General features: G+C 37.5%; 2 protein-coding genes and 2 pseudogenes across 3 annotated transcripts; 2 read left to right on the plus strand and 2 right to left on the minus strand.

The window, feature by feature from the left end:
* The first annotated feature begins 1,055 nt into the window (after window positions 1-1,055).
* Window positions 1,056-22,776, plus strand: LOC149725616 (uncharacterized). 2 transcript variants are annotated; one of them, XM_089891240.1, is made up of 3 exons: window positions 1,056-1,634; window positions 1,865-2,026; window positions 2,598-2,943. In XM_089891240.1, exons 1-3 carry the CDS (start codon window positions 1,518-1,520, stop codon window positions 2,697-2,699), a joined length of 381 nt encoding a protein of 126 aa, XP_089747366.1. In that variant the 5' UTR covers window positions 1,056-1,517; the 3' UTR covers window positions 2,700-2,943. The 2 variants fall into 2 exon arrangements, with proteins under 2 accessions (XP_089747366.1, XP_089747367.1); XM_089891241.1 differs by lacking the exon at window positions 2,598-2,943 and adding an exon at window positions 22,367-22,776 and having other exon boundaries at window positions 1,450-1,634.
* Window positions 4,247-5,264, minus strand: LOC149725617 (uncharacterized; annotated as a pseudogene).
* On the minus strand, window positions 7,578-9,114 carry LOC149725618 (uncharacterized; annotated as a pseudogene).
* On the plus strand, window positions 9,587-21,635 carry LOC149725619 (NACHT, LRR and PYD domains-containing protein 14-like). Its single transcript, XM_089891215.1, has 6 exons — window positions 9,587-10,173; window positions 12,593-12,643; window positions 14,101-14,206; window positions 17,098-18,827; window positions 20,672-20,833; window positions 21,060-21,635. Exons 2-6 carry the CDS (start codon window positions 12,641-12,643, stop codon window positions 21,276-21,278), a joined length of 2,220 nt encoding a protein of 739 aa, XP_089747341.1. The 5' UTR covers window positions 9,587-10,173; window positions 12,593-12,640; the 3' UTR covers window positions 21,279-21,635.
* Window positions 22,777-24,299: the final 1,523 nt, after the last annotated feature.

A 24,299-nucleotide genomic window follows, 5' to 3' on the forward strand; every position in this document is an offset into this window, starting at 1 on the left:
AATTTTACGTTATGACTTGAATTATTTTTACGTTACAACTTGAATTATTTTTACGTTACGACTTGAATTTATTTTACGTTACGACTTGAATTATTTTTACGATACGACTTGAATTATTTTTACGTTACAACTTGAATAAATTTTACGTTACGACTTGAATTAATTTTACGTTACGACTTGAATTATTTTTACGTTACAACTTGAATTAATTTTACGTTACGACTTGAATTTATTTTACGTTACGACTTGAATTATTTTTACGTTACGACTTGAATTATTTTTACGTTACGACTTGAATTATTTTTACGTTACGACTTGAATTATTTTTACGCTACGACTTGAATTATTTTTACGTTACGACTTGAATTTATTTTACGTTACGACTTGAATTATTTTTACGATACGACTTGAATTATTTTTACGATACGACTTGAATTATTTTTACGTTACGACTTGAATTATTTTTACGCTACGACTTGAATTATTTTTACGTTACGACTTGAATTTATTTTACGTTACGACTTGAATTATTTTTACGATACGACTTGAATTATTTTTACGTTACAACTTGAATTATTTTTACGTTACGACTTAAATTATTTTTACGTTACGACTTGAATTATTTTTACGTTACGACTTGAATTTATTTTTACGTTACGACTTTATTTTTACGCTACGACTTGAATTATTTTTACGTTACGACTTGAATTATTTTTACGTTACGACTTGAATTTATTTTACGTTACGACTTGAATTATTTTTACGATACGACTTGAATTATTTTTACGTTACAACTTGAATTATTTTTACGTTACGACTTGATTTTACCGGATATAAAATTAATTCAAGTCATAGCGTAAAAATAATTCAAGTCGTAACGTAAAAATAATTCAAGTTGTATCGTAAAAATAATTCAAGTTGTAACGTAAAATTAATTCAAGTCGTAACGTAAATATAATTCAAGTCGTAGCGTAAAATTAATTCAAGTTGTAACGTAAAATTAATTCAAGTTGTAACGTAAAATTAATTCAAGTCGTAACGTAAATATAATTCAAGTCGTAGCGTAAAAATAATTCAAGTTGTAACGTAAAATTAATTCAAGTTGTAACGTAAAATTAATTCAAGTTGTAGGGTAAAATTATTTTTTTGTGAGATTAAGATCTAAAAATAATTCAACTTGTGATATAAAAATAATGCAACTTAATGCATAAAATGCCTTTTTTCTTGTTGTATTTTGACCAGGTTGGGCCCCCATAGTTTTGCGTCATGTCCGTTTTTTGTTGCGCGTTGGGAAACATTAAAATTTATATTAGTATAACATTCGCGTGCGTCGTAGTTTGATCTTCGAGTCAACGTAATGAATTTTTGCCTACAATGATGTTAAAATAAATTAATTATAAACAACGAACTTAAATAAACAAGTTTGATCAATTATTAATTAATTCATATTTCTCTTTTAAATCTCGATACAGATTACAAAGTTGACCATCGGTCGCATCGAGATAAAAGATTCCCTCATGGAGTCACTTCTACTTCATCTTGATGCGATGGAGAAGCTTTGGTTTTTTGAAGTTACAAACCTAAGTCCTTACATGGAAAGCTTATCAAACGCAATCAACCAACGTTCCAATAAAGTTTGTATTTTTATTCCTACTCTGATTAACCAAATTATATTTAAGCAAAACACGTGGTATAAACTACGTTAATATAAATATTATTATTAACGAGATAAACGTCATAATTATTTATATTTGATCATAATAAACATCAATGACAAACAAATATAACTGTGACGTAACTATCACGTATTATTACTACATATTATTACATAACAATAGACATTATATTTATTCATTGTTTTCAGATTCAACTTTCACTGTCGCAACAACAGTTGAACAGTGATGACGTCATGTACTTGGCTGGTAGTCTTGGCAACATATCTTGGTTGAATATGTGGGACACCGATATTTCAAGTGATGGTTGTGGTGTATTGAAACAAGCGATACAACAACTTCCATCTATCCAGGTTCATCAACTTTATCCCGATATTTTATCAACTTATTTCGATGTCGCACGAAATTAATTACGTCATAATGGTAGATATAATGCGGAAATTATGACGTAACACTCACAGCATACACAGTAGCAAAGTAAAGTAGTTGTATATGAACGTAACAATGACGTTTATTACGTAATAATGAACAATATTCGGTAATAACGTCATTAACTTGTTACATAATTTATAAAACAATTCATTTTATTTTCGCTTTAAATAAAACCATAGATTTGTTCGAGCCACAAACTCTAGATAAACCTCGCAACTGGTAAGTCGTGATTCGATTGTTTACATCGCGCGTCGACGTTATGACGTAATCTATAAGTGTCCTTGTGCAAGACACCTAATGGACATTACAACTTGCGCCTGTGACGAAACACCGGTAATATAATGACGTCACAGTGCTCGAAATATGAAACAAATTATAATGTGCCAACCAATGTCAGCGAAACAATAAGCATTGTTTGACATTCGAGATTGAATTGTCTTCATAATCAACTTTTGATTAAAGTTGAAATTTAAGTTGAAAAATATTTTTCAGGATTTCGAATTGGAAAGTGATGGTGCAACCGGTGATGTTAAGGAACTTGTGAAGTGGTTTGAACAGTACAAAAGATCTCAAAGAATATGCAACATTTTATAACATTATGACGTAAACAATCACTTATTGTTCGATAATAATCCAAACCATTTATATTATGTGACCATCGTGACGTAACATTCATTGTTTTATAATAATACGTCATTATTTCTATTACTCTATGACGTAGTTATCACGTGACCATTGTAGTTGCTTTAGTAAGTTGAACAAATATATGCTGGTATAACAACGCATAATAAGCTGTAATGGTGTAATTACGATTTAATAAATAAATGAAATTGTTTGAAAGTTTGTCGCGTGAAATTATTGCCATAAATCGGATGTGACGAAGTTTGCCTCATAATAGTTTCTGTCAGTTCATTGTTTAGCTACCGGGGTGGGTTAAATAAACTTATATTACGTCATATAGGTTAACAATGGTATTTGTGACGTCATGATAGCCACGAGTTTATAATAGCCGGTTGGGTCACCCCTGCCTGTAGCTGAGGTGTGTAAATGACTCCACGAATCCTGACTCCAACGCTTTAGATAAATATTAGGTTGGCTATATCGTTCTGTCTGATCGCGTCGAGATGCTACAAGACCTCCCTTCGACAACAAGAAATCATTAAATCGGTACCGAGGGCTCGACTATAATGTTCGTTGTTGTCTCGAAGCGCGATTAAAATAAAGATGGAGTTATACCGACACCTGGTGAACGGTTATTTGTTGATATATTTTTTTTATATGCTCTAGGTGCCGCTGTTAGGGTAATAATACAACATGGGTGTCTCGTAGTTCATTCACTCGTAGTCGGTCGTAATAAACGCAATGTCTTGGTCCATTTACGCTGCAAAAGTTTGTGCGCCATTTCAGATTAGAAGACCGACATGTTTGGCAGTAAGAACTAATGTATTGGTAGATATACACGTATGTAACTTACACAAACAGCAAGATATGGTGAATAGTATTCTGTCACAGATTCTCGATCAAAACGCACTGGCACGATTTTACTGCTATTGAATGCATGGCCGGGCAACGACAGTCGTTATAACACGGATGTTCTGTTTCATACACCTCGTGCCTGCTTACGAGTTACCACGTATGTAACTTATTTATCCTCGCATGGCGGGGCAACGACAGTCGTTATAACACGAGTGTTCTTTTTCATACACCCCGTGCCCTCTTACGAGTCACCACGTATAATTTATTTCTATTCTATTCTGTTCTATGTGGGTGAGGTTTCGCAGCGTAGCACGCCATGGGCCTTAGAATTTAGGTCACAATTGGACCATTACCCCAACACCCGGGGTGCTACTGCATGGATCTTCCCAGTTTAAGGAGACTGGCACTTCCCCGAAAGTAGGCGACAAGGGCTTTAATGGTGATGGATGGGAGATCTTCCCTTGACAGCTCGGTCAAGTTTAGTTGCTCCCGTCTTGCATTCGCATATGCTGGGCATATGCCAACATAATGAAAGGATGTCTCATCTTCCTCGTCAAAGACAGGGCAGATGGGACTCTCACTTTTTTTAAGTTTATGCAGATGACTGGCAAACATGCCATGCCCTGTTATCACTTGAAGAATGAAACGTAACTTTTGCCTTTTTTTTAACGTAACTTTTGCCTTGGCAGCTTCAGGATTTGCTCGGAAAAACACCTCGGAAAAACACCTTTGTTGCTCGGAAAAACAGCCTTAATTCCAGCCTGGCTGTCGCTATAAATGTCGATAGATTTACTATCAGTACCATCATACAGCAGTTCCTTGGCACCCATGTTAATTGCTAGGATCTCTGTTTGGAAAACTGAAGGGTATGATCCGAGGCTTACTGAAACTTGTTTAGTCTCGGTGCACCTCGTGATCAGGTAACCAGATCCCGTTCCATCAATCGTCTTGGATTCATCTGTGTAACAGATTATTCCGTCAGACTGGTGAGGAGGGTCTGGTGGCTTAAAAGTGCTGCGATCTTCAATTACGATTCGAAAACTGTGATCGAAGTGCAGTGAGGGGATACATCTGTCGCAAGGAAGTGAAAGGGATTTGATCTCCTTTGATATCCGGTTACAGATGTATGTGTGCCGTTCATTGTGTGAAGTGTAGTAATCTCCACCTTCCCATTGCCGCAGTGTCTTCAGGCGATGGGATCTGTAGACCGCGTTGCCTTGTAGATAAAGATGCAAGGGAGGAAGGTTGAGAAGTGTCTCTAATGCTCTTGTAGGAGTTGTCCTGAAACAAGAAGTAATTGTGGGGCATGCCAGTCGCTGGCACTATCTGAGTCCTGCAGGGCTGAATGTTGCTCTTGACCCACACCATGCAGGCATAAGAGAGCATTGGTCGTACAACTTGGCAGTAAAGCCACATCATGGACTTAGGATTCAGGCCCCAGCGAGTGCTCACCGCACGGCGTCATTGAGCTAGGGACATAGTCGCAGTCTTGATGCGGTTGATACAGTGGGGTTTCCACGTTAGTGCTGAATCTAGAGTGATGCCAAGGTATTTGACTTCACTCGACAGCTTAAGTAGTTCATTGTTTAGCGTTAGTGGCTTTATAGACCACTTACGCCACTTGGTGAACATGACAACCACCGTTTTTGCTGCGGCAAAGTCAGGTAGTTGGTTTTCTCCCATTTTTCGAGACGTTGAAGTGCCGATTGGGCGATGTCACCTACAACACTAGCTACCGGTCCTGTGACAGTTATGCAGACATCATCCGCATAGGCCTGTACTTTCGCAGCATCTTTTGATGTGAATTGAAGTAAGAGGGTGTCAACAACTAGGTTCCACAGGATTGGAGATAGTCACCCTGTGGGCATCCTTTTGTTACACGCTTGACTTCCGTGTGACCATGGATCTCCGCAGTTGCCACGCGGTTGCGGAGCATGTTTGATATCCATCGTATGACTTTCCCATGCACATGACGAGACCGTAGAGGTTCAATCATAGATTCGAAAGTTGCGTTAGAGAAAACACCTTCAATGTCCAAAAAAATCCCATGACCAAATTGGACGTTGAAAACAGCCTTCTCCAATTTAGTGGTCACTGCATGTAGTGAATTCTCTGTCGAGATGCCAGGTCTGTAAGCATATTGGTATTTGTGAAGGGGAAAGTCCCGAAGGGGACCTGCCTGTAGATACCAATATATTAGCCTTTCCAGCCCTTTAAGGAGAAAGGAGGTGAGGCTAAGTTGGCGATAGGATTTAGCTGATGTGTAGTCTTCTTTTCCTGGTTTGAAGGGGAAGACTACTTTGGCTTCAATCCATCGTGATGGGACATGACCCATTTTCAGTGAAGATGAATATAGGTTTTTGAGGTGGGGTACCAGGATGTCGACTCCTCTCTGTAGTAAAACAGGGTATATCTTATTCAGGCCTGCACTTTTGTAAGGATCAAATGATTTGACCGCTTCTTTCACTCGATCTTCGGTGACAATTCTTGTTTCAAGATCGTCATCCTCCAACACAAGTGAAGGATCAGTGTGCTGATGTCGATGGGAGATGTTCACATCATCCGGGAAGTGTGCATCAAACAGGACGTTTAGCGCTTCACCAGGTGTGGAGGTAAACTCCCCATTTGGTTTTCGCAGCGACCCAATTTGGTGTGACTTCGAACCTTTCAGTACACGATGAAGGCGCATGGCTGCTGGAAGGTTGTTTACTTCGCTGCAGAACTTGCGCCATGAAGTACGTTTGCTTGATCGGATCTTTGCTTTGTAGGCTCGCGTTGCTTCCTTGGAGGCATTCCAGTCTGAAGCAGATTTGGATCGGAGAGCTTTCTTGTGTGAGCGCTTTGCCAACTTTCGCAATGAAGTTAGCTCTGCAGACCACCAGCTCTGTCGACGAGTTGAGGATCTCATTACCAGGCGGCATGAACACTCAAACGCAGATGAGATAGCTCTCTCCACTACCATGGAGTACTTCTCAAGTTCTTCCACGGTAGTCGGAAGCTTATGAGGAATCCCGGAGAGAGACTTGTCCAGATGAACTACATACTTGTCCCAGGTGGTATTTCGAACATTTCTGTAGTGTGAAGGGTGTGTGGAATATTCCCTGTCGACTTGGAAGGTGATAAGCCGGTGATCCGAGAGCGATATGTCCTTATGGACCTTCCAGTTTGTCACACTGTGTGACATGTGGTTTGTACAGAGGGTTAAATCTAACACCTCCGCACGGTTCTTTGTCACGAAAGTTGGTGTGCTGCCAGTGTTGCACACTGTCAGCATGGAACTCATCAGAAATTCTAGGAGTGCAGTTTCTCTGTTGTTACAGTCGGTACTTCCCCAGAAAGTATGATGAGAGTTGGCATCCGTGCCAATAATGACGTTGGTGTTGTTCAGCTGATGAGGAGGGGCATTTTCGTCGTCACCTGGCATGTAAACTGAGGAGAAAATAAAATGGTTATTTTTATTATTATTGGTAGCAACAGCAATAGTGCACATGTCCCTGTTCGTAAATTGAGCCAGTGGCCATGTGACGAGGTTGCTGGATGCTATAACACATGCTCTCGGATGTATTGAAGTCACATGGGAGAAGATCGTTGTCGATGTTGGGGAATATCGAACTTTACCATGCAAGCAATATGGTTCTTGAACAAGAGCTATAAATGTGTGCCCCTCTGCGTTCAGCTTGGCCATTAGTTCAGTGGCGACTGCTATACAGTGGTGCAAGTTGATTTGGTAACAGGCAATGCCTGTACGCTTAGCCCGTCTTTGGAGCACCATCCTGATTGTTCGGGTTGGTTTCCTGCCCAGGTGACTTGCTTCCTTCTTCTGCCGCCTTCACCTGGCTACCAACAAGGTTGATAAGCCCGAAAAGGAAGTTCAGTTGGAAGTTTGCCTTCCTGAGAGACGGGAGTGCGGTGAGTTGGACAGCGATACGGAGATGAAATCCGTAGTCGTTGCCATTGCCAACCGCACTGACCACCCGTAGTTTTTCTATGGGCATTTCAGGATTCTGTCGTCTTATTACTGAGAAGAACTGACACGAAAGCCATGCAATAAACATTCTTTCCTTTGGTCGGTCTTGTGGACCCAAGGCTATGTAGATTGACGGAGCACCAGGTCGAGAGGGCACTTTCCTCAGCCAAGTCCTCAGTACTAGTTCCACCCTTGTGCCGTTTGGCTCCAGGGGTAGATGAAGCGGAGCCAGTGGAGCTTTTTACGGCTCTAGTCCTTTTGACCAGACGCCGCCCCACTAGATGTAGTTGGACGGTTGTTGCCTGGGTTGCAGCTGCTTGATGCCTCCGGGTTATCGCAAGAAGTCTTTTTACGGGCTTTCTGGCGTAGCCGTTTAGCACGACGCTTTGCATGGGGATCGACAATATCCTCCGAAGTTCTAGGATTTGGAACATCTTCGGTAGATGCAACCCGTGAGGTTGATGCGCCACCTTCATTATGTTTCGGTTTCGAAACCTTGAGGCTGCACATCTTTTTGGTGAGTGCATCACTTACCTGTTCAGTCTTCACTGCCGTGGCAGGGGGACCAAGGGGTGTGTTTAGCACTGGTGGTGCTGTTACTCCTGATGCCGCTGGCATACTCTTTTTGGAAGAGTTCAACAGATCAGTTTCACTGTCTGAGTGAGGTGGATAGGTCACCATCGGGACAGGTGTCTCCGATGGATCGCTCACACCTGTGTTTTTTATAATAGGTTGGTAGGATTCATATGTGTTGGCTGAGGTTTTTGCCCCCTCTAGGGTCCGGGTTGCATTCTCGGCACGGCCGAGGCAACAAGGCCAGGCAAATTTCCCTCCTGCGATCCTGGCTCTCCGTAGGTGGGCGGTGTTCCTGACAATCCACCCACCAAAGTGATGTGTTGGATTTCTCCTCAAGCACCAGGTGGGGTTTATGCACAGGATCCCGTGTTACCAAACCGGAGGAAAGACCTGGCACCCTCCAGCACATGGAGTCGGGGACACTCCTTCAGCAAGCTGGCTGGTAATGCAAAAAGTCTAAAACTTGAAAGTCTAAAACACATCGGTAATTTGTTTTCTGTTTTGAAAAAAGTCAAAAACAAGCCCTAGAAGCGGGTAATTTGTGACATTTGGGTCCTTTTAATTAGTGCATGTCCACTATGTCCACAATATTCTCTATGTCCGCTATGTCCAAAATATTCACCACATGTGGACATAGCGGACATAGTGGACATAGCGGACATGCACTAATTAAAGGGACCGGTGACATTTTAGTCATTTAATAAGGATAATTTTTATATTATTTTGCAAAAAATGTATTAAAAGATTAATAAAAGCTGTTTTAGACCTTCCCACAAAAGGAAAACGCAAACAAAACTTAACAAGTTCGTTTAAACCCAATAGGTTATTTTATATTTTTTCTAAAGATGTTTGACAGGGTAAATATAAGCCATTTTACGGTTGCAACAAAACATAATTGTCTAAACACATTGAAAAGTCAGGGTGTTTGCTTGATTTTGGACTCACAATAGCAGCAGTGAGACCACTCGGTGTTTCTTTGACCAATGTCATCTATCTCAATGTTTAAATTATACGTGTCTATCCATTAGAGCTTTGCTCTCTTGTTATTTCTGTGCTTAGGATCAGTATTATCAGCAGCTGGCGACCAATACCTCCTTGGTGTGTAAAATAATCGCAGCTACAAGTGTTTGTATTAATATACGGCCAACATAACTTATATTTCAATGTACGTGTACACCACAAATGTTGTTAGCTTCGGCCGTTACGTTGTATAGCATTACAACGAAATGTTTAAAATCTCTCTTATATTGCGTAATCAAAACGCAGTCGTATTTGTGACGAAAAATAACTGTAACAGCTAAACATAATATATGACAAATATTAAAATACAAAATAAATATTAAGTATCGTGACTGAGTGCGAACTTGTACCGTGTAAAGGATTATTATCGACGTTTTTATCTTTTAAATATAAGCACAGAATGAAACTAGAGCAGCGTGGTTTGTCACGGTGGCCGACAGGGTAATGTCCAAACCCATTATATGGCGGGTAGTGGATGGGGTGGGATATACATAATAGCGTCACAATATGTTGTCGTAAGTTAGGCAGGTGTGTGTCATACGTTGGAGGTTCAAGGCTCACTGAAGTAACTACAGCTGTTGACGTATAATAGATATTTCTACAATCAAGTTGTAGCCAAGTAAGTTTCTAAAGAGTAACGCATTAAAAGTTCCACACAACGTACTTTATGTATAAAGCCGCCATGTATGACGTGCATTAACACAACCGTGTTATCGGGTTGTATCGCCAAGCAATTGTCGGTGTCAGTTTATCCGCTTGGTGGCGAACAGGAGCACAACAAACTTTCAATCCAAGCGTGACGTCATCGCATCGAGTGAAAAAATAGTCGATGGGTTGGTCGGTTGATATAAACACAAGGTAACCTGTGTATTAGAGCAGACCAAGTCACCGTATACCTTCGCATGTACGTTGTTGTTATTACGCAAGGAATCGTTGACTACGAAGTTGTGCAAATGAACAACTATACCAGCAACCAGACAGTAGAAACATCTTTACGATCCGGTTGATTGCAAGGAATATTTCAAGAAGGTTAGTGATCTGTGTTTGCTTTGAATGCTCTCATTCTGCCAAATTATTGAACAGTAACGTCACTTTGCAGTATTGCCAACCTACACTTTTAAACATTACGTTTTAAAAATAATAAAAAAACTGTCGTTTTTAATATGGTGGGGTAATATGGGACGCCTAAATGCATATTGTCCCATATCTGAAAAGTCAAAATAAATGACGGTTTATGTATGATATTACAAATTTGTACTGTCACACCTTTATTAATTGATTCAAATAATTATATCAAACACACTAAGTGTTGTTTAGTAATTTGCAAACAGTCGTGGAAACCAGTATATACACATCAATTAAAACTTAACAGAAAGGTTATAATAACTTATAATAAAGTCATATTATTGCCACAAAATTATTATTGCTGCGCTGTATTTTACCTACGCCGAGAATTTTTCTCCAAGTTTCTGTTACCGAATTTTTAATAAATATTCCATACATTATCCTGTTATTATATCAGTATATTATAAATATTCTGCAACTTTTGTGTTTTTCTTTATGTATGGCTGACTTTTCTTTATGTATGGCTGATTAGACATCCCATTAGTGACCACTGGGTTCGAGCCATTGCCGTTAAGTGTCTTGCCCAAGGACACATACGCCCACAATGGTAGCAGCGACGAGCCTTGAACCCATTACCTCTGGGTTAGAGGCGGGCGCACTAACCACTTGGCCACGGCGCCGGACTGTGTGGTTATGTTGGGACCGGTATTGATTTGTAATGAGGTATAAGTTATATTCGCCACATTTTAATTGTTTGAAAGGATTGGTAACGCCCATTCCCGCAGACAATTGCTGGAATCGTCGTGTAAAATGCGCGTACAGTGTTGCACAAGCAATATAAGCAACGACATATTGCCTCGTTGTTCAATAACAAGTTATCAGTTATAGTTTATGTATTATTATTTCTCATTTTGCCATCGGCAGCACCTATTACCGCAAAAGTGATAGATAAATAAAAAATCATTCACAGAATTTAATTCTATTATAAATTAAAAGGTACATTAAAATTAAATGAAATTAATATTTAATAAATTTAATTTCTGTCTAAAATAAATCTTTTCCGCCTTGAAATTTATAATCGGCAACACTAAATTTTATTGTAGTTTTTGAATGGTCATCACTGCTTAGTGTTTTAGTGGCATTGGTTGTTGTTTTTGTAAAAATTACATTCAGTTAATTCACCATATATGCAATATACGCAAACCAATTAGTTTTAAATTAATATTTGATCTCCATGTTTTCTCATATATTTGTATAGTTGTAAAATATCGGTCCAGGTGAAATATGCTGAATGTTTCAGACTGTGAGTTAAGGTTTATAAAACCATTGTTAAAAACAAGTTAACCGGAACGCGGGTATTCGACAGCATTCTCACTGTTCAACTAAATGCGCGGCAAATGCATTTGCTGTTGTTAGGTATTAAAATTCGCTGTTGAGTGAATACCATATATTTTTAAATGCTGAAAAAAGCCTAATAATGAGATGCTCATTTTGAATGCTCACTGAACTATATTAAAACTGCCGAAATTTTATAGTTCTAAATTTTGTCACCAATCCCATATCGTAGTTAAATATAATAAGATGAAAAATTTCACACAGTTTGATTTGGCTATAATAAAAAGGGGCATGGATCAATATGTCTTAAAGTAGGGAAGTAATCAGCAATAATATCGTTTTAAAGTTATATATATATAAAGTTTACATGGCAAAGAAATTAACACAGTCGGTTAAATTCGATAGGTTAACTAGAAGTCGCAGATATATTAATGTAAAAAAATCAAGTCATTTAATTGCCAAACTTTGAGGGGTTTGTTTTTAATTCAATAATTTATACCTCAGGGGTAATTCAAATATATAATATACTAATATAATAACAAGATAACATATGAAAAATCCCGGCACTTAGAGATAATTTATGAGAAGTGGCTTGTTTAAGATATAGATTTGCAAATTTGTTTTCGATTGATTAATAATAATAAATAAGTATTGTAAATTCATAGAGCTATGATATATAATTATTCATACTTATTCGTGGTACACAAAATCGTCCTATGTTTTACGTTTGGGAATATTGGGAAACATGGGCTTAAGGCTCCATAAGACCGGGTTTATAAAACCATTGTTAAAAACAAGTTAACTGGAACGCGGCAAGAACTGAACATTCGAGCGTTGAGGCGTGAAGTAAAAAGCCCCATGTATAATAATATAGATTCCGTACAACTATTTATTGCTATGTCTTAGTATTATATTTGGCTTTAAATGCTGTATTATTAAATACATAACGCCACGTATAAACAAAATGCACCGAGATAAAAATTTGTAACAACATTTCTGTAATAATACTCCGTGTGACATCACAGATAAATTAAATTTATTTGATCAGGTGACATTGGAAGAATCTGTCATCAGTTTATAAGAGAAACACTTTCTAATGGTAAGTTGTTATTACTGTTGTATTTGACTTTTTATTACTTTATGGAACATAAAATATACAAACCTTGGTATTAAGAAGGGATAAGTCCCGTGCATGGCTGATCACGCAGTGAGTGCGTGGACGGAAAGTTACAAAAATAATTCCCCTGTTGAGTTATAAATGGGTGTCTTCTTATGCACCAGACACACATGGTGTATTCATACACTTCATGTTCACTGTCGAGTTATAACATGTGTGTCTTCTTATACACCAGACACACATGGTGTATTCATACACCTCATGCTCACTGTCGAGTTATAACATGGGTGTCTTCTTATGCACCAGACATACATGGTGTATTCATACACCTCATGCTCACTGTCGAGTTATAACATGGGTGTCTTCTTATGCACCAGACATGGGTGTCTTCTTATATACGAGACACACATGGTGTATTCATACACCTCATGCTCACTGTCGAGTTATAACATGGGTGTCTTCTAATGCACCAGACATGGGTGTCTTCTTATATACGAGACACACATGGTGTATTCATACACTTCATGTTCACTGTCGAGTTATAACATGGGTGTCTTCTTATACACCATACACACATGGTGTATTCATATACCTCATGCTCACTGTCCAGTTATAACATGGTTGTCTTCTTATGCACCAGACACACATGGTGTATTCATACAACTCATGCTCACTGTCGAGTTATAACATGGGTGTCTTCTTATACACCAGACACACATGGTGTATTCATATACCTCATGCTCACTGTCCAGTTATAACATGGTTGTCTTCTTATGCACCAGACACACATGGTGTATTCATACACTTCATTCATGCTCACTGTCGAGTTATAACATGGGTGACTTCTTATACACCAGACACACATGGTGTATTCATACACCTCATGCTCACTGTCCAGTTATAACATGGTTGTCTTCTTATGCACCAGACACACATGGTGTATTCATATACCTCATGGTCACTTTTTCTGAACCACAACTTCAATATTGTTTGTAACTCGTACAATTACTATTTTACTAACTGTCTAGCGCCACCGGCCGACTTGACTATATATTGCTTTTCTCCTTTCTTTGTTCAGACGTGCTCCGGTGTGGTTAGGAGCAGCTTTGCCGAACTCTTTTCGCTCCTTTTCTATTAGTGTAACCGTTCAAGTTTTAGTTATTAGGTGTTCAGGTGTATTAACATTATTTTATTTGTTAGCGACTGAAAGTAACTATTTCTTAATCTTTCTTTGGCTCTATGGCTGACTTGGCTCTTCTTTGGGTATTGTTGGAACCTGGCTATCGTTTATGATTTACGTTATCGTCAATACAGCTGTACATGTTCATCAAGAGGAGAGCATTAATTAGGTTATAGACATCAGTCTCTTATTCCGAACTCTTAAACTAAAACTGCAGGCGCGTTTGAGTTAAACCATAGCTGTTACATTGTTGTTATAGGACAGTGCACACGTAACAACGATTGGTAACGTGGAGATTGGAAGTGTACAAGATGTCACTATTCACCAACACCCCGAACCTGCTCCTGTCAACGTTCAACCACTTGGTGAGTCGTCCATGTTTATGTACATTGCATCAATTAAAATGAAACTAAACCATCACTGTAGGCAACATGCATGACTCAATACACGACCCAGGAATCCTCATGAACGTCTGGTATTCAAGAAGCCTATTAATAATACCAATGCCTGTTGTTTTACGAGTGGAACTTTGTAATACTTAATATTTTGATTTTATATTATTTCCACCCCTGTTGGTTAGTTTGTACTCAGGGATTATTGCAGATAGTATAACTTACTTATTTTTTACCATGGCCTTAATTAAGCCTTTACTGTTTTTTTTACAAAGTTTTTACTATATAGAGTTTTAGTTACGTTTACAGTTGTAGCATTAGAGGTTTAAAGTTAGAATTTTAGCGAATGTTTTTAGGTCGTTGCCGTGTTTGTTAAAGTAAAGATAATGTTATTGCAGCATTTCTATTAGGAAAGTTTAGTTTGAACGATGGCTGGGTTTAAAATAGTAGTGTACTGGTGTGTATTAGTGTATATAGTAGTGTACTGGTGTGTATTAGTGTATATAGTAGTGTACTGGTGTGTATTAGTGTATATAGTAGTGTACTGGTGTGTATTAGTGTATATAGTAGTGTACTGGTGTGTATTAATGTATATAGTAGTGTACTGGTGTGTATTAGTGTATATAGTAGTGTACTGGTGTGTACTGGTGTGTATTAGTGTATATAGTAGTGTACTGGTGTGTATTAGTGTATATAGTAGTGCACTGGTGTGTATTAGTGTATATAGTAGTGTACTGGTGTGCATTAGTGTATATAGTAGTGTACTGGTGTGTATTAGTGTATATAGTAGTGTACTGGTGTGTATTAGTGTATATAGTAGTGTACTGGTGTGTATTAGTGTATATAGTAGTGTACTGGTGTGTATTAGTGTATATAGTAGTGTACTGGTGTGTATTAGTGTATATAGTAGTGCACTGGTGTGTATTAGTGTATATAGTAGTGTACTGGTGTGTATTAGTGTATATAGTAGTGTACTGGTGTGCATTAGTGTATATAGTAGTGTACTGGTGTGTATTAGTGTATATAGTAGTGTACTGGTGTGTATTAGTGTATATAGTAGTGTACTGGTGTGTATTAGTGTATATAGTAGTGTACTGGTGTGTATCAGTGTATATAGTAGTGTACCGTAGTATGTATGGTACAGTAAGTTAAACTAATAGTTGGAGGTTTAGGTTTACTCCACTTGCTGGTATGTCAATACCTGTTGAAACAGCTGTAGTTGTAAAGACCATATAATCTGGATGAAGACTTCGTCGCATCTTTCAACGGAACTTTGCACTTTTTGTATAAATCGCACTTATTCCTTTGGTTACTTCAATGTCTTCTCATTTATCTGTTGATTCTTTTAAGGGTTATTAATGCCTGATGTCTTGGACAGCATGTTTATAACCCATTAGTATAAGATATAAAGCACAATAAGTCGATTGTTTTCACGCATTATGGAACTAAAGAAAGGAAAATGCATTTATTTAATATTTTGAAACACAATATAATCAACCTGTTAGTATAAAACTGTGAGAAATAATTATTACACATTGCATGGTTAAGTGTCCCGTTAAAGTTAAACGTAGATACAAACAGAAACGGTTTAGAATCCAAAGCATTCAAAGACAAATATTAAACGTAAAGGTTTATGGAATCAAAATACATGATATCATAATATAATAAATACTGTCAAGTGTCGAATAAAAGGCAAATTTTACAAACGATTATTTTCCCTTTAAGTAATACATTCAAAACAATTCTTAGTCTGGAGGAACAATATGCAACAAACATTCTGGACCGTAGGATTTTTATGATTATTTAATTCTGCTTTTTGTTGCCCTGTCTTTGGGGCAAAAGAACATTTGTAGACAATAAAAAACAAACTTTTCGAAAGAAGGTTAATTTATTTTTGTTTTAAAGTTGACTTTTTTATGATGTGCTGTATGACCCATTTTTTGACCTCGAGGAAGAGCCTCTGTCCTGCTTTAACAAAAAAAACCTCGAGTAGAAAATGGGTTATGAGCAGCAGAACAGATCAAGGCATAAGCACCTTGAGACAAAAGGCTAATGCTTGTGTTTATCCAATATCCTATACTGTTATCCTATATACCTATATATTAAGGACCGATTTTAAAAGTCCACAACGGACATATCAATTAACTTACTTGTTGTTACTGCGGTGTTGTTTTGCTAGATATGCATAGGCTGTCTTAAAAATCTTCTGTTTTAAGCCAAATACTATTTTCACTCAGCGACTGAGCCAAACTAAACTGTCGGTAAAACTTACTTGTATGCCGCACGTGGTTAAAAGTAACTCCTATCTGTTCAGTCATGCTTAAACATTTATAAAAAATATAAGATGTTGATAAAATAACCCAAAAAACTACAGTCAGACAGCAAAATCCATTCATAAAACCGTGACGTAACAATGTATTATAATGGGCATTATTCGCGTCAATAGGCCTCTTATTTTCTGAGCAGTTTCGGTGTATTCCTAGGCCGTGTATTGAGTAGGCCATGACCAAGTGAAACGGTCTCAATGGATAAAAGGTAAATAAAAGCAAAATAAATACAGTTTTTATCAATAAAAGCTGTTTGCAATACAATGATTTTAGTGGGCTAGGAGGATGGACCTTTCTTACCCCAAGTACCCCATTGTTTTTATTGGCCCACTTCCCTATACATAATATCAAGAAACGAAACTTATCAAAAACTCTAATTGAACATATACTTAATATAAGAATTCAATATAGCTAACAAAATTTCATTCGTAAAACAATTGACATTGATTTAAAAGTCTTTAAAATATTTATTCCGGTGTATTTATAGCCTTAGCACAGAGTGCGTCGTGAATAGACTAACCTCGTATATTTAAACAGCTGAAAATCTACAAAGCCAGTTATTCGATCGTTCGAACCAAGTTATTGGAGAATCCAACATGCCAATACAACTTGATCGTAATATAGAAGCAGTTAGACTTGAGATGTCAGATGTACGACAACCAATAAATGATGAATGGAAAGAAGAGATGAAACGCAGAGACTATCTAAGTTCAAATCGTGTAAACAACCGTTCAGTAACCATCGGCCAAATGTTCGACAAAGCGTTGAAAAAGGCGCAACTTGATGCTGAAGTTAAGTGTTCAACAGAAGCTGCCAAAGCTGAGTACATAAGAAGACATGCTAACATTGTTGGGGTGGTTGGACCTCCTGGTGTTGGGAAGACCACTCTTTCAAAGATGATGGTAAACCAAATTCTCAAGCATGAATTCCTACCTGACACTGAATATATCTTCTTCATTGAAGTAAAAGACATCGACTTTAATAGAAAGATGACACTACTAGAGTTCCTAACAACCAACAGCACGGTTAAAGTCAATTACACTGAAGAGGAAAGCAAGGTTTTGATTACATTCTTACAGAATAATCCAAATGTTGCCATCTTCTTCGATGGATTGGATGAAGCTTCAACGAAAGAGTTCGCCATAATCTCCCACGTGTGTGAACTTCATGGGAAATCCAAACCGGTCGATATTATGAAGAATTTGTTTAACTTTAGACTGCTACCCAAAGCTAAAATAGTAGTCACATCTAGGCCAGGTCCAATGTACAAGCTGCACTCTGATTATCGACCTAATTCATTTTTTGAGGTTCTTGGACTCCTGGAAGAAGCAAAGAATAATCTTGGAACACAGCTTTGTGGAGAGAAGTACCCAGCAATCAAGAAAATATTGGACCAACAACCAAACCTTGCTCATCTGTGTTATCTTCCAATTAATTTTATTCTCATTGTGTCTTCTTTGCTCTCAAAGGAAGGCAGTGATATTAAAACAATGACTCAAGTTTTAATCTTTTCCATGACCAGGTTTGTAGAGTCTTCCCATTTGAAAGGAGAGGTTCCCCTGGATAAAGTTGGAGTTGAAATGGTCAAACTTGCTCGCCTTGCATATGAGGGTCTTCAACAAAGGAAACTTGTTTTCGAGAAAAGTGACTTTGACGACGTGGAGCTGGCTGATGAAATGGTTACAAACTTTTTCCACACTTATGTCGATAAATCGTCTGGATTACGAATGAAAATCTTGGAAGGAAATAAACGAAGTTACTTCACCCACCTCACCTGGCAGGAATTCTACACAGCTGTATACTTAATGCTCTTTGTGTCGTATCGTGAGTTCGAACAACTCAAATCCACCTTTAAAGATACGCAATGGAGCGTCGTCGTAAAATTTATGTTCGGAATCTGTAATCCTCATGCATATAAACAACTGAAACTTATTTTCCCCGCAAAGATGATTAAAGATTACGAAAAGAAGAAGAAGTTCATGGAGTCAATGATGATGAAGTCATTACGTTCGGCCTGGGGCGAAGATTTGATCCAACGGTTTGGTTGGCTTCATGAATACAATGACGATGAAACTTCAAGGAAATTTGAAGATTGTCTTCCCGTGGAACTTAAGATTGTTCTACCAATGCATCTTCCTGAGGTTGGAGACCTAGTTTATGCATTGAAGTCGTTTACGAAACAGCATAAGTTGATGTCGTATTTAAACAACACAACCACTGAAGTTTATGAATCTTTTCTTCGTGGGATTCATGGCACAACTACCACGGTTGGTCTAAATATAGTGTGTCTGTGGTCAGTAACATTAAAATCAACATTTTGTTATTATGTGGAACACTAACATTAGCCCGACGTTTAGTATAAAATACATCAAATACCAAAATACATTAAAACGAATGATGCCAAAAGTATGTTTCTACTTTGGGAACTAGTAGTGCAAATATACAATCTAAAACAGGTGTTCACAAAAATGATCACATGTTCACTTATAGTTGGTTTTATTTAAAAGAGAAAGAAATTATCTACCAATATAACGTTTGAAAAAGGCATCATAGCATTTAAAAGTTTTTAGTAAACTTGGTTTGAAAATCGTGATGTATTTTTTTGAGAATATACGGTTCGTATTCCGCCCAAAAATCAAGTTTTTGATCTCTATGCTGCACACACTCTCTGGGTAATATGCAGCAATTTTTACTAGATGACAACCGATTATCGGTTTTCCAATTATCGGCAAGAGCATAAAAATATTATCGGGGCCAAGTAACCAGACGGCCAGCGACGTGCGTACGTAAGAATTAACTTGTTTATAAACGTGGTTCGTATTCCTAATTAATCTCGTTCGTAACAATCTAAGTATTAAACTTGGTCAAATCGTTTGAATCGATGCGTCCACCGCATGTCATGTTTGTCACGCGCATGTAACCTTGAGGTTACTTTAGGTCACTTACGCGTCTTTTTGAGCGTCAACACGATACACAAACAAACTGCATTAGCTGATAAATATTATATAATAAAATTTATTTGAATCTTATTAATTATCTAATTATTTAATTACAAGTTCACTAATAACTAATTAATAATAAGTAGTCATGTAGTTTGATTTTAATCATTCTTATCTGATCTCTAGATTTTAATCAGCCAAGCTATTTAGGTGCATTAAAATATCGGATATCGGCAACTGAAATTTACAAAATATCGGTAACGGTTTGAATAAAGAAGCGGTGCAATTTCGGTCGGGCTCGAATTTTTGACATAAATTATGTTTTTGTGCGTATTGTCCCATTTACCTAAATTTGTTTTTACGGTTATACCGTGATTTACATTCGTAATAATTGGTCTAAAAAACTTATTAGTTGTGTAGTAACGTTACCAGGAATCAACTTTGAAATAAAATCTTTTGGTATATTTTACCGAAAACCCAAGTTTCTGGTGACGTCATTTAACTTTTAATGATGTCATCAAAAAATCGAAATCCAGTCCTGTAGCAAGTTTCCCCAACATCAAATGTTGAATAGGCATGCATGATCATTTCACCTCCTGCATTATCGCATAAACCAACGAAATTTACGCAAACACCAATGACTCAGACGATATGAGAACCTGAGATTAATTTTATAAAACTCGGGGAAAAACAAGGTTTCGATTGAAACCAAAAGTAAAATATTTGATGTGTTTTCAAATAGATGATTCGAGTTACACCAACGCATTATCGTACGTGTTTTGCGTCATGTCCGCTTTTTGGTGCGCGTTGGGAAACAATAATATTTATATTAGTTTAACATTCGCGTGCGTCGTAGTTTAATCTTCGAGTGAACGTAATGTATTCTGCGTGAAAGCTTTTCGTACAAAAAATATTATGGGAATGTAAATAACCAATATAAATATACGCATTCCTAACAATTGGGTTTGACGTGCTAGAATCAACATAAAACTTATCTGTGATAAAAACGACATTATAACTGGATCATGGTTTAATAAAAATCCTTTTGTTTTAATTATCCACTTTTTGCATACAATGATGTTGAAATAAATTAATTATAAACAACGAACTTAAATCAACAAGTTTGATAAATTATTAATTAATTCATATTTCTCTTTTAAATCTCGATTCAGATTACATGGTTGGCTATCTATGGCATCGAGATGAAAGATTCTCTCATGGAGTCACTTATAGTTCATCTTGACGCGATGGAGACGCTTTACTTTTTTTATGTTACAAACCTGAGTCCTTACATGGAAAGCTTATCAAAGGCAATCAACCAACGTTCCAATAAAGTTTGTATTTTTATTCCTACTTTGATTAACCAAATTATATTTAAGGAAGACACGTGATATAAACTACGTTAATATAAATATTATTATTAACGAGATAAACGTCATAATTATTTATATTTGATCATAATAAACATTAATGACAAACAAATATAACTGTGACGTAACTATCACGTATTATTATTACATATTATTAACAATGGACATTATATTTATTCATTGTTTTCAGATTCAACTTATATTGTGGTATCAACCATTGACCGATGATGACGTCATATACTTGGCTGGTTGTCTTGGCAACATATCTATGTTGAATATGTCGAACACTGATATTTCAAGTGATGGTTGTCGTATATTGAAACAAGCGATACAACAACTTCCATCTATCCAGGTTCATCAACTGTATCCCGATATTTTATTAACTTATCTCGATGTCGCACGAAATTAATTACGTCATAATGGTAGATATAATGCGGAAATTATGACGTAACACTCACAGCCCACACAGTAGCAAAGTAAAGTTGTTGTATATGTAATTAAACGTAACAACGATGTTTATTACGTAATAATGAACAAAATTCGGTAATAACGTCATACACTTGTTACATAATTTATAAAACAATTCATTTTATTTTCGCTTTAAATAAAACCATAGATTTGTTCGAGCTACAAACTCTCGATAAACCTCGCAACTGGTAAGTCGTGATTCGATTGTTTACATCGCGCGTCGACGTTATGACGTAATCTATAAGTGTCCTTGTGCAAGATACTTAAAGGGCCTAAACACACTTAAATGTACATCGCTTTAATAGATAGACGGTGTTTTTCTAATTCAACGACACCTAACTTCTTTTAATCGGTTCTGTATAACCAAAGATATTCCAGCTCAAACACCGTGAAATTCATAAAACTGATTTGAAAGTTGCGTGGCGAAAAAATTGAGAAGTGTACTACCCACGTGACAAATCACGTCACAAAATTGTTGAAGCGTGGCCGCTCTCATTCGGAAACACTGAGAAAGGCGAGAGGCAGTGTTTTAGCGAAAAACGAGAGAACAAAAAAAAACGCAAAAAAGCACAAAAAAACGCAGGTTTCGCTTTTACGAATAAATTAGTCACGTGACTAGTACGTTCCTACGTCACAATCACGAAGCTCGTAGTAAAAAAAGGATAGCGCTAGAGATCACTGTTTGAGGACGAATATCTACGCCTATACTGGACCAATTTTAATAAGCAAAGTATTTTTGGAATCAATAAAACGGTCGCTTTTTAAATTTACCACAAAAAATAAAAGTAACGCGGGGTGTGTTTACGCACTTTAATGGACATTACAACTTGTGCCTATGACGTAACACCGGTGGTATAATGACGTCACAGTGCTTGAAATATGAAACAAATGAAACGCGATATATTCGAAATAATGTGCCAACCAATGCCAGCGAAACAATAAGCATTCTTTGTCATTCGAAATTGATTTGTCTTCATAAGAATCAACTTTTTATTAAAGTTGAAATTTAAATAGGAAAATATTTTCCAGGATTTCGAATTGACAGGTCGTGGTGCTATCGGTGATGTTGATCTTGTGCAGTGGTTTGAACAGTACAAAAGATCTCAAAGAAAATGCAACATTTTATAACATTATGACGTAAACAATCACTTATTGTTCGATAATAATCCAAACCATTTATATTATGTGACCATCGTTACGTAACATTCATTGTTTTATACTATTACGTCATTGTCTACATTACTCTATGACGTAGTTATCACGTGACCATTGTAGTTGCTTTAGTAAGTTGAACAAATATATGCTGGTATAACAACGCATAATAAACTGTAATGGTGTAATTATGATTTAATAAATAAATGAAATTGTTTGAAAGTTTGTCGCGTGAAATTATTGCCATAAATCGGATGTGACGAAGTTTGCGTCATAATAGTTTGTGTCAGTTCATTGTTTAACCACCGGAGGGGGGGTAAATAAACTTATATTAGCTGAGGTGTGTAAATGACTCCACGAATCCTGACTCCAACGCTTTAGATAAATATTAGGTTGGCTATATCGTTCTGTCTGATCGCGTTGAGATGCTACAAGACCTCCCTTCGACAACAAGAAATCATTAAATCGGTACCGAAGCCTCGAATGTAATGTTCGTTGTTGTCTCGACGCGCGATTAAAATAAAGATGGAGTTATACCGACACCTGGCGGACAGTTATTTGTTGAAATATTTTTTTTATATGCTCTAGGTGCCGCTGTTGAAGTAATCATAATACAATATGTTTGTCTCATAGTTCATTCACTCGAAGTCGGTCGTAATAAACGATCGCAATGTCTTATTCCAATTACGCTGCAAAAGTTTGTGCGCCATTTCAGATTAGAAGACCGGCAAGTTTGGCAGTAAGGAATAATGTATTGGTAGATATACACGTATGTAACTTACACAGACAGCAAGATATGGTGAATAGTATTCTGTCGCACATTCTCGATCAAAACGCACTGGCACGATTTTACTGCTATTGAATGCATGGCAGGGCAACGACAGTCGGTATAACACGGGCGTTCTGTTTCATACACCTCGTGCCTGCTTACAAGTTACCACGTATGTAACTTATTTATCCTTGCATGGCGGGGCAACGTCAGTCGTTATAACACGGGTGTTCTGTTTCATACACCTCGTGCCTGCTTACGAGTTACCACGTATGTAACTTATTTATCCTCGCATGGCGGGGCAACGACAGTCGTTATAACACGAGTGTTCTGTTTCATACACCCCGTGCCCTCTTACGAGTCACCACGTATAATTTATTTCTATTCTATTCTGTTCTATGTGGGTGAGGTTTCGCAGCGTAGCACGCCATGGGCCCTAGAATTTAGGCCACAACTGGACCATTCCCCCAACACCCGGGGTGCTACTGCATGGACCTTCCCAGTTTAAGGAGCCTGGCGCTTCCCCGGAGGTAGGCGACAAGGGCTTTAATGGTGATGGATGGGAGATCTTCCCTTGACAGCTCGGTCAAGTTTAGATGCTCCCGTCTTGCATTCGCATATGCTGGGCATATGCCAACATAATGAAAGGATGTCTCATCTTCCTCGTCACAGACAGGGCAGATGGAACTCTCACTTTTTTTAAGTTTATGCAGATGACTGGCAAACATGCCATGCCCTGTTATCACTTGAAGAATGGAACGTAACTTTTGCCTTTTTTTAACGTAACTTTTGCCTTGGCAGCTTCAGGAGTTGCTCGGAAAAACACATTTGTTGCCCGGAAAAACAGCCTTAATCCCAGCCTGGCTGTCGCTATAAATGTCGACAGATTTACTATCAGTACCATCATACAGCAGTTCCTTGGCAACCATGTTAATTGCTAGGATCTCTGTTTGGAAAACTGAAGGGTATGATCCGAGGCTTACTGAAACTTGTTTAGTCTCGGTGCACCTCGTGATCAGGTAACCAGATCCCGTTCCATCA

Source organism: Ciona robusta, chromosome 13 (genome assembly GCF_009617815.1).
Source record: "Ciona robusta chromosome 13, ASM961781v2".
NCBI classification, from domain to species: Eukaryota; Metazoa; Chordata; class Ascidiacea; order Phlebobranchia; family Cionidae; genus Ciona; species Ciona robusta.

Bases quoted from the DNA above. Each gene is read 5' to 3' on its own strand.
- LOC149725619 (XM_089891215.1), top strand. The intron at 18,828-20,671 runs GTTGGTCTAAAT...ATCTCGATTCAG, and splicing joins TTCATGGCACAACTACCACG to ATTACATGGTTGGCTATCTA. The intron at 20,834-21,059 runs GTTTGTATTTTT...CATTGTTTTCAG, and splicing joins TCAACCAACGTTCCAATAAA to ATTCAACTTATATTGTGGTA.
- LOC149725616 (XM_089891240.1), top strand. From the start codon at position 1,518: ATGGAGTCACTTCTACTTCATCTTGATGCGATGGAGAAGCTTTGGTTT. The intron at 1,635-1,864 runs GTTTGTATTTTT...CATTGTTTTCAG, and splicing joins TCAACCAACGTTCCAATAAA to ATTCAACTTTCACTGTCGCA. The intron at 2,027-2,597 runs GTTCATCAACTT...AATATTTTTCAG, and splicing joins AACAACTTCCATCTATCCAG to GATTTCGAATTGGAAAGTGA.